Source organism: Salvia hispanica, chromosome 1, assembly GCF_023119035.1.
Source record: "Salvia hispanica cultivar TCC Black 2014 chromosome 1, UniMelb_Shisp_WGS_1.0, whole genome shotgun sequence".
In the NCBI taxonomy this organism is placed as follows: Eukaryota; Viridiplantae; Streptophyta; class Magnoliopsida; order Lamiales; family Lamiaceae; genus Salvia; species Salvia hispanica.
Window position 1 is genome coordinate 17,587,651 of NC_062965.1, and position 10,901 is coordinate 17,598,551.

At 35.3% G+C, this 10,901-nt stretch overlaps 2 protein-coding genes across 2 annotated transcripts; both read left to right on the top strand.

Annotated features, from left to right (window-relative positions):
- Positions 1–2,002: 2,002 nt before the first annotated feature.
- On the top strand, positions 2,003–2,743 carry LOC125188737 (putative disease resistance protein RGA4). Its single transcript, XM_048085766.1, has one exon. It carries the CDS (start codon positions 2,003–2,005, stop codon positions 2,741–2,743), a length of 741 nt encoding a protein of 246 aa, XP_047941723.1.
- Positions 2,744–3,251: 508 nt separating this feature from the next.
- Positions 3,252–8,835, top strand: LOC125200619 (putative disease resistance protein RGA3). The gene is made up of 3 exons (XM_048098297.1): positions 3,252–5,581; positions 8,132–8,265; positions 8,581–8,835. The coding sequence occupies exon 1, from the start codon at positions 3,335–3,337 to the stop codon at positions 4,988–4,990; it is 1,656 nt and encodes a 551-aa protein (XP_047954254.1). The 5' UTR covers positions 3,252–3,334; the 3' UTR covers positions 4,991–5,581; positions 8,132–8,265; positions 8,581–8,835.
- Positions 8,836–10,901: the final 2,066 nt, after the last annotated feature.

Sequence of the window (10,901 nt, forward strand, 5' to 3'; positions counted from 1 at the left end):
ACACCAAATATGGTGTTATTTGACAAAAAATACCAAAAATGGATTTAAGTTTGGTGTATGATTGAAAAAGATTTCTACACCAAAACTTATTTTTGATGTATGGTTGGAGATGGTCTAAACAACTCCAACACCGCTAAACATTAGTTGCAACACATAACAACTAATAGGCCCAACTTAAGAAATCCCCCTTTATACCAAATAAAATACATGACCCAACAAAAAGTTAATTGGTGTAGATGTCCATCAAAATCAAATTCCCAGCCCAAGTAAAATAATTCCCAAGAGCAGGCCCCATCAAACAAATTAGTAGCCCAAGGCCCAAAAAGCCCTTTTCTCTTATTTATTCTCACAATTTCCAAATCAACAGACACCAAACTCTCGTCTTCTTCGCCTTCACCGCAACACTGCCCCTCCGTTACCGTCCGTTGCGGAAACTCGAGGCATTCATCGCTGCCGATTTCAGCATCGTGGCGCCCTCCAATGCTGCCAGAGCCTCTGGCAGCACATTCACCCAGATAAGTTTCTCTCTCCCCTTCAAAATAATTTACTGTTTTTCTTTTTCAGTTCTAAGCTACCTTCCAAAATTAGTCTTTATTCATTTATGATAAATTTTTTATGAGAGATGTTAAATACTCTTATGTATTTCCTCCGTCCCAATGCATGTTGTTTTGTGAGTTATTGAAAAGAAAGTAGCTTAAGAGAGTGAATAAAATAGAGATAATGTTATTAGGATTTTAAGAAATGTTTATTAATGTTTTATTGTTAATGGGACAATTCAAAAATGAAAATGGTTCTATTTCTAGGAAGGGAGAGTGTATAAACTTTGAAAATTTATTTTTGTTCCATGGTAATTTTATTGACATTAACTCTATTAATGAAGAAGCAAGGCAACTAAATATGTACCATGTGTTACTATAAAAATGAAATTTAGTACTCCTTTTGAGTCCTATTCCTCTTTGGAATGTTCCAACTAAGTTGAGTCATTTCCTTTTTTTTAACAACAAAACAAAACATCTGATTACTCTTACTTTATTCCACTATGTACTTTAATCTCTCTTTTTCTTTCCTATTTAATTCCTCTCTCCTACTTTTCAAAACAAGTTCTTAATCTCTGTGCCCAAAAATTATGTCTCAAACTTAACTGGGACGAAGGGAGGACTACTATATGATTTTTCTAGAGAAAAATAAATAACATTAAAAAATGAACTCGAGTCCATTCTCAAGACAAACAAGTTTAATAAATAAAGACTGTTTTGTTCCTATATTACTATACTAACTAAACAATAAAAAAAATTATGTAACAGAGTATATTAATCTTCTACTCATATTATATAATCCAAGTCACTGTTAAGGTTGAACAGTTTTTTATTGAACCAAATTTTGAGTAGTTATCTCCTCAAATATGGAGATAATTTTTAGATATCAATTAGTTTATTTTTAGATTGATTTCGTTTATAACAAGGAGGTCATTTTGTAAATCGTTTTTAGTTTATATGCATTCAAATCCTTTTTATGATAAAAAACAATCTTAAATGACTTTTGTGTTATAAAACCTATCCTTTCATCTTTTAACTAATGATTGAAATTTGATCTCTACTGATACTAGAGAAAGTGATTTTTTGTAGAAAACCTATCCTTACATATGATAGTGATCATATGTAAGTACTATCTAGGTCCTTTAGAAAAATGATTGTTTGTAGAATGATACTAGAGAAAAAAGTTTGCTAATATAGAAGGTTTTTAATTTGAAGAGTTGGAGTCATATGAAAATAGTTGTTATTTTTAAAAGATGGAGGTATTATGTTTATTTGATTGTAAAACCACGACTACAAGAATTGAAATACAAGAAAAAGAAAAAGGAAAGCATATTAGAATGAATGGCTCTGGAGCTCTTTAGTTGCATATCTTATCCATTTCTTTACCTTAGTTATCTCTGCCTCAATTATTCATTTCCATTCCTAAACCATAACCCTTCTCTCTGAAACAGTTCTCAGCACAAAGAATGGAAGAAGTTGCCGCCGCCGCCATGCTTCAAGTTCTATTTCAAAACCTGATCGAGTATTCCAGGGATCAGGTCTCACTTGTTCGAGGTTTCAGAAATGAAGCAGAACAGTTAACTCGGACTCTGGGGATGATCCAGACATTCTTGAGAGATGCGGATATGAGCTCCGTCTCCGGTGAGGCTGTCAAGAAGTGGCTCACGGATCTCGGAAACATGGGGTTCGATGCTGACAACGTTTTGGATGAAATCAAATATCATCAACTCTCCAAACAAAGCAAGGCTATGATTTCCATCAAATCCATGAAACAAAAGGTATTCTCACTCTGTCTTCATATTTCACGTGCTCGAAGTATGGCTCTTAGAATCCAACGAATCAATGGCAAATTGGATTCCATTAACAAAGGGGCTGCCGAACTTGGCCTCGTCGGGAGACTTGCAGCTGCTGTGCCCACTTTGCCTGATGTTGCTCGTGAAACGGTCTCATTTAGTCTTGATCCAGTTTTTATTGGAAGAGATGAGATGAGGTCAGAAATAGTTGAACAGCTTACCGCTTGTATCACAACTGATGAACCTATTTCTATCCTTGCCATTGTGGGAATGGGAGGATTTGGGAAGACAACTTTGACTAGGAAAGTCTTCCATCTTCTCAAAGAAAAGAATCTGTTTGGATACATATTTGGGTGCATGGTTCTCGAAATTTTGATCCACTCATTCTTTTCAACAAAATCCTCAAAAGATTGACTTCTCCAGATCAAGTCGAAATTGGGGATAAGGAAGATGTTTTGGAAAAACTTGACGATGTTTTAAAAGATAAAACATATCTACTTATTCTTGATGATATTTGGAATGAACATGTTCTCACATGGGAAGAATTTTTTCATCCCTTGTTGCGTGTTAGTTCTATGAAAGGTAATGCGATTGTTATTACCACCAGAAGTATGGACGTCGCTTCAATTATGAAACCACTCCATACACATGAGTTGCAAATGTTATCAAATGAAGATTGTTGGTCAATTATCAAAGAAAAAGCCTTTGGAAAAGGGAATGTTCCTTCAGCATTTGAGGCCTCTGTAATTAAGATTGCCGAAAAATGTAAAGGTTTGCCATTAGCTGCTAGCGTAGTTGGTGGGGGTACTGTATGGTAAATCTGAAGAAAAATGGCACTCGATCAAACAGAATTGGCTTTCACGCAGTGATGAAAATGAGATCGCACAGATATTGAAGTTGAGTTTTGATAATTTGTCTCTACCATCGCTCAAAAAGTGTTTTGCATATTGTTCGATTTTTCCTAAAGGTTACAAAATTAAAACACAGAATCTGATTGAGTATTGGATGGGCGAAGGATTTTTTGAAGCTGATGGAAGCAATGAAATGGAAGCAATGGGAGAAGATTTTATCAATGTTCTTCTACGCAACTCTTTACTGCAAATTGCAGAAAGAGATGTTTATGGAAATGTGGAAAGTTGTGTGATGCATGATCTTCTGCATGATCTCGCAACTTCTATTTTAAGAGGTTCTTTTAGGGAAGATGAAATTACCCGAGTTCGGTACGTGTTTCTCAAAGATGATTCAAGTGCTGTTCTAAAAAATAATGCAAAATATTTACGCACATTACTGTTCAAGGATAAAATCAATGGAAACATGTTCTCAAACTTCGAATCTCTTCATGTTTTAACTTTTGGAAGTCGGGAAGTTGAAGAGTTGTCAAATGAGATCAAGAAGTTGATACATTTGAGAGTTCTTGATATTGAACAAACATCTATTGAATATCTTCCTGATTGGATTGGTGAACTTTTTCACTTGCAGACATTAAGAGCGTGTAGTTATCGTCTAAAGCAACTTCCAAGTACTTTGAAGAACTTGAGAAACTTAAGGCATCTTTATATTGAGGAAAATGTAGAGTTGTCTGCTGAGATTGGTCTGTTAACTTCTCTCAGGACCCTAAAAATTTTTAGGGTGGGCGACAAGAATGGTTACAAAATTGAAGAGCTCGGAAGTTTGAATTGTCTCAAAGGAAAACTGCAAATTGATAACCTTGAAATGGTTCGTAACAAAGAAGAGGCTGAGAAAGCAAATCTATCTAACAAGCCAAAATTATTGGAGTTGTATTTGGGATGGAAGATCGGTAGACAAGGTGAAACTACAAATGATGAGAATGTGCTGGAAGGCCTCCAACCTCACTCTCGTCTGAAGAATTTGGTGATTTCTGGATTTGGAGGCAGAAGCTTTCCTTCATGGACTCGGAATATGGAAGTTGATGATGTAGGTCAAGGTTCTAGGCTACCACTTACCAAGTTGGTTAAGATAACACTTTCCGACTGCTCAGAATGTGAAGAAATCCCAATGTTTGGGCAGTTGCTAAATCTCAAGTGTCTTCGGTTGTACAAATTGAGGAATGTGAAGTCCATAAATTCTTCATTCTATGGATCAGTGAATGATGAGACACGTACTGTTTTCCCAGTGCTAGAAGAGCTCGTGTTGAAAACCTTGCCTAAGCTCACAGTGTTGAAGGGAATAGAATCAGTGGGTGCAAGTGCTGTCAGTGTATTTCCTCACCTTCAACATTTGACGATCGAGGATTGCGGTGTGTTGACGCGTTTTCCTACCCATTTCTGGTCGTCCCTCAAATGTTTGAATATTTTTCGTAATCGCAGCTATAAGCCTTTGGCAGATATATTTCAAGCGAAATTAACGTTGTTAACAGAGCTTTGGATAGATGTAATAGATGATGTAGAAAGTCTCCCAGATTGGCTATTCTATAGTAATCCCAATCTCTCAAAGTTCACTATAGAGCAGTGTTCCAATTTGAGAGAAATACCAGCTGGTCTAGGCACCCTCAATTCTTTGAAAGAGTTGCGCATAACGGATTGCCCAAATCTGAAACGGATAGGAGATCTTGGCGTTAACAATCACAAGAAAGTCTCAGATCCCTTACAACTTTGCAGATCAGTGCATGCAAGGCTTTGCTGTATCTTCCATGTGAAATGATAGGATCCTCACTCAAGAATTTGGGGTTGGAGGATTTATGTAGCCTAGAGAATCTACCCGAAATAATTGCCCGTCTCCCAAAATCCCCCCGTCTAGCACGTTTGACAATTACTGGTGTTCCTCAGTTCACGACGACTTGTTTTGTTGAGATTCATCATCCTTTTAGTAGCTTGGCATGGTTAAACATAGATGTTAGTGTGGGGGGATTAATGGAGACTGTTAATGGCATATTGCAAGGATGCTGCTCACTTATTCGCTTACAATTGAAGGGGATGGAAAGTTGGGAAAATCTGCCGGAATCAATTCAACATCTCACTTCTCTTTATTATTTAACCTTGGAGAATTTTGGAATAGTAGAGTTATCTGAATGGTTGGGGAACTTCTCATCTCTAAGGCAGTTGTATATACGAAATTGTAAGAAGTTAAGGCGTCTACCCTCTGCGGATGCAATGCGGCGCCTCACTGAATTAGACACCTTAAGTATTGAGGGATGCCCAGAAATATGTATTGAAGAAGCAAGTGATGCAGCTGATTCTCAATGGACCAACATTTCCCATATCCCCTATATCAGAATTGATGGACGCCGGATCGGTGAGTTTGAATATCTTTCTTGGTTTGTATTTTATAAAGGCATATATTGGTTCCTAAAACCTTAAACTTTAGCCAAATTTTGTTATTTCCCACAAAAACTTTAAAATTGGTCTTAAATATCACAACTAATTAACATTCTGTATGTTATTTCCCAATCCAACCCAAGCAAGATATCTTTGCTGAAAAACATATTATAGGGTAAGAGTGAAATATATCTATAATTTTTTTTATCACTTTTTAAGTTTGTGACATGTAGGATAAATAATGCACATAAGTTAGTTGGATATACTGATTGACCTACTCTTATAAATAACAAACAAAATGTAAAATTTATGATATTTAAGACCAATTTTAAATTACGTGGGGAATACCAAAATTTGGTCAAAGTTTATGATTTTAAGAACCAATATCCCTCTTATAAACGGTTGCATGTCTATATCCTCGTCACCACCAGATTACCTTCACTTTATTAATTTATAGGAACAATTGCATATGTACATTTTTGTAAACGATCTACCCCCATAATCATGACTAATGCCTCCAATCCCAAAGCTGGTAAATATAATTACACCTTTGTCAAAGTTCTAATTTTCAGAAATTCTCTCTACTAAAAGCTTACTCATTCTATGTCTCACAGAAAATATGACATTGAGTTGTTTTGATTTCGGTACTACTAGGTTGGAGCCGGTCTTTTCAATGTAAATATCCAATTTTATCTCATTATTTTAGGATTTTAATTAAAATGTCTCATCCTAATTGTAATTGCAAAAAAATAACATCTTGTTCGGTTTAAAATGTCTCGCGGTTGAATTTCTTTAGCAATTACCTTAGGGTGAACATTTTCTTTAAAACATTAAAGTTATAGGACAAAATTGAATATTTAGATAAGTTGCATACTTAATCCCAAAATAGTTCCTCACACCGAGATATTACATGTAATATATGTTGAGTAATTTTTTCACAATTTACATTGAAAAGATATTTCTGTTTAGTTGGATACTAGACTAAAGTCCAAAATGGATTTCATAAATTAGCTCAGAAATTTTTTTGTTCCTCCTCATTAAGTGTTTTAGCTTTTGGTTCTAGACAATGTGTTTTGATTGTTAATTTATGACAAAATAGTTAATTATTGACTAAAACACAGTGTCTAGGACCAAAAGCTAAGTGTAAGACCAAATATGGTTTTTGTGCAAAGGAACGAGATCAATTTTAGGATCAAATTAGAACCACAAGTATTTTTGAGCAAAGTTATGACACCAATTTTAGACTTTGTCTTATATCTACCATGTTTTATGATCTATTCTATTATACCGGGTTGTCCTGGTCAGTATTTACTTAATTTTATCTATGTTTTTTGTTTATATTATATGTGTGTTCTCTTTAATGGAAATTAGTGGATGGTATATATTCTTCACTCTTTTAACATATTTTGTTAGGTGGATAACTTTTCTCGGCTCTATTCCCACCCTTCACATCCAATTTATGATAATAATATCGTGTTGTATTAACGTGATAATGTTTTTCCATGTTTTCCCACTCAGAAAGCATGTGATAAAAGTTTGGCGTGATGATAATATGCAATTTTTTTTCTTTTTTCTTATGAAAAATTTAACAATATGCATTTCTATCTCTATGGTTTGTGGTAGATGCTGCTTTTGGATACTAATTTTGGAATTGGATGTAAGTTCTTAGTCGAAATTGAGATTAGGAGTTAGGACTCATTTAGCTAGAAATGATCTTTAGGTTTATGATTATGAAGAAATAAATATGCAGATTTTTTGTGTTCTGATTGGAAAAATTCCAAATAAAATGTTGTTTAAGTGTTTGTTTAAATAATCTAGTATTCCCTCCGTCCCACCTCAAGTGATCAACTTTTCATTTTGGGTTGTCCCACCTCAAGTGATTGATTTCCTTTTATAACTAAAAACAAAACTTCAACCATCTCTTACTTTATTCTCTCTTCCTTACTTTATTCTCTCTTTATCTCCTACTTTTTCCTCTCTCATACTTTACTCTTCTCTCATACTTTACTCTCTCCACTTTAATTCAATACATATCATTTTCTTAATTCCCGTGCCGAAAAGAAATCCATCACATGAGATGGGACGGAGGGAGTACTTTTATTATAGCTAAAACGTTTATTATTTTTAGGTGCAAAATTGTTTTCTCATAATACCATAATTTAATTACATTTTAATAAAGTATATCGATATTTTTAATGAAAAATGAACTTATAGGTAGTGAGCTACTAAGTTTTTTAATACTCCTATATTTTAATGTGATTTGCTATTGTGTCATGGTCTTGTTTACTTGTTCTTTAACTTTCTGTTATCTAAGGGATGGTTCTGAATGGCCTAAGATTATTGCAAGAATTCTGATTCTCAAAGAACATGTATGAACTTGTCAACTTGCATTGTTTCGATTTAATTGCTACTGGTTTGGAGCTAGTATATTCAGTAGATCAACTTACAAAGTTAAGTTGCACACACTTAATCCCAAAATGACTAATCTAACACTACTTTGTCACTATCTGTTTTGTGTTTTATATAGATCGTGATGAAGTGGAAAGCAGAAGGAAAGGTTCGTGTTTGAGTTTGAGTTGCTTCTAAAGAATGAGGAGGTGGAGGAGTGTGTGCCAATTAATTTTCTTCAACTTGATGTCATCATTCTTCAAATTCCCAACGGTAAGATTCAGTTTCACTAACAATCCCCTATTCTTTGATTGTTTTCATAAGATTGCAGAGTGTGGACATATATATTGATATATGTAGTCATGCGGTAGCACTTTCGTTGGACTTAGCTAGGTTGTGTCTTTGTTGTGGTGGTGGTGTTGTTGAACTCTTCCTCATCGTTATTTGGTTGGAGCATTTAATTTATCAAAAAATATATACTATATATAACATTTGTTTAATACAAAATCTCTAATTCTAGTCATGTTATTTCATATGTTTTCCTCCACCTCTTCACACTGTGAATTGCAAATTTAAATTTCCCAACAGGTTTGTAAATGTTTGCGTTGTGTCTTTCTCATGCCGTAAAGTGGTGGCAGAAGAAGATGAAGCAAAAGACTTGTGTTAGAGCAATGTCCGAATTTGCTTACCAACAAACTTTGACGGTTGTACTCATTTTATCCTTGTTTGTTGCATGAAAATTGTAAAATGTAAGGTATTTTAAGATGTTTGGATTGGTTTTGTTGTTGTAATTTATCAAACAAGATCCTATGTTTTGTAGTTATATCATGGTCTTTTGTCTTACTACTAGATTATTGTCACTTGTAATTACTGATGGATTCTGACTCAACTTATTTTAACACAAATGATACCCGCAAGTGTACGGGGTTAGTGTGGCAATTAGCAAGCAAGAGTATTGATGCAAAACGTATAGAGAAATTGACTGAACGGAGAAAAAATTCAAAGAAACCTTAGTTTCAATGAAAACGAAATATTATTATCAAAATTCAACCGTGGCCCAAAACAAAAGCAACGCTATTTATAAGCGTCTAAAAAAATCCTAAATGTTCATAAGGAAATTAAACAGAAAATTAAAAATTAAAAATAAGCCCAAAAAAACAGTAAATTGCAGTTTTCGCCCCCTAAACGATGTCAGATGGCCAAAATCCATCGTCCGTCATCGCGACTTAGTCGCGATGAGTTCGATCCCAAATTGCGTTTCGCATGTACCGTGCGAATTTCAAATCAATCTGACACCGCCAGTTTTTGCCCGATTTCTACGGTGAAACTGCATCATACTCCCCCTCTTGAAAAAGACTCGACCTCGAGTCTGCTTCATCTGCTGCTGCCACCACTTCATTCATGTCAACTGCTTCATCCTCACTACCACCTTCATATGGAGATAAATTAGCAACATTGAAGGTAGCTGACACATTGTACTGACCTGGCAAATCCACCTTATATGCATTATCATTTATCCGTTTCAGGATACGGAAAGGACCATCCGCCCTCGGCTGTAACTTTCCCCAACGCCCTCCTGGAAAATGCTCCTTTCTCAAATGAATCCAAACTAAATCACCCTCCTGAAAAACCACCTTCTTCCGTCGCCTATCAGCTCGCAGTTTATACTTGTCATTCTGCTGGATAATGCGCTGTCTCACTTGCTCATGCAGCTCCCGAATCTGCTTAGCGTGTTCTTCTCCATCGGAGGAGCTAAAGTGTTCAGTGATGGGAATAGGTGTTGGGGTTTGGTGCCCCTTGCACAGCGGAAGACTTGTACAAACAAATAAATCAGACACGGATCTATTTGACTGATTATGCGATTAATCAATTCACATGTTAAACACATAATTGCATGCTAGAACGCAAATAATTCATGCTTATAGAAAGTAAATCCTAAAACATGAATATTACGGTTTAAAGTTACCGATTTGATTCTCCAAATATCGTCGATTGGTCGCGCCTTCTCCACGTGATGATCTTCAATACTAGACCACGGATCTTCTCTCTGGTTCCCGAACTGTATCTCGATATCAGGGGTGGGCTGATCTTATCAAAATACTAGGATTCGAATAAAGAAGACAGAAGAAATCCTTTTGGGAAAAGGAGTGGAATTCGAAAATTCCTACAGCTTGAGGGAGGCTGAAATTTTCGAAAATTACAAATATGAAAATGTGATAATTAAATGTCTCCTTTATTCTCCTATTTATATTAAGTTCCTTATGGGCCAGACAGGGATCTATGGAAGGTTTTGGATATGGGCTCGCCCAATTAGCTTTTTACTAATTAAATTGAACCCCAATTTAATATAAGCTTATATTGGAATATTACGAGCAGCCACTACAGAAGTAATATTGCACTCCCCATCCAAATCCGAAATTACAAGTAATCCGGGTTTCCATTATTTATATTATTTATTTCCCGCGCTTAAGATATAAATGTCCATTAATTAATTAATGTCTGCTATGGACTTAATTAATTAACATCTTATTAATTCCAAGAGTGGACTTAGCAAGAAACACTTATTTATTATTCATAGAGTAATAAACTCCAACTGGCCAGTTTCGAATAATAAAACCTTGTTCAAGCTCCTCTTGAGGACATTATCAAAGCGAGACTCACCTCGCGCACGATTCAACATAATAGCAATCCTAGCACCGCTAGATATTAATCACCACTACCCAATATATCAGGATTATTGGGTTGCGAAAAACCCGCACCATTTGATAAGTCAAAGTAGTGCATAATCAATATCGTATGCTCAATGCTAACGTATGTAGATTAAGAAATAGTTATTTATCAAGACCTAGTCTTTCAGTAGATAGCATAAAGACACGTCTTGCTGTTAGATCCATTCGAGTGCTATACCA

Excerpts from the sequence above, each read along its gene's own strand:
- LOC125188737 (XM_048085766.1), top strand. The coding sequence starts at position 2,003 with ATGGAAGAAGTTGCCGCCGCCGCCATGCTTCAAGTTCTATTTCAAAAC.
- LOC125200619 (XM_048098297.1), top strand. The coding sequence starts at position 3,335 with ATGGGCGAAGGATTTTTTGAAGCTGATGGAAGCAATGAAATGGAAGCA.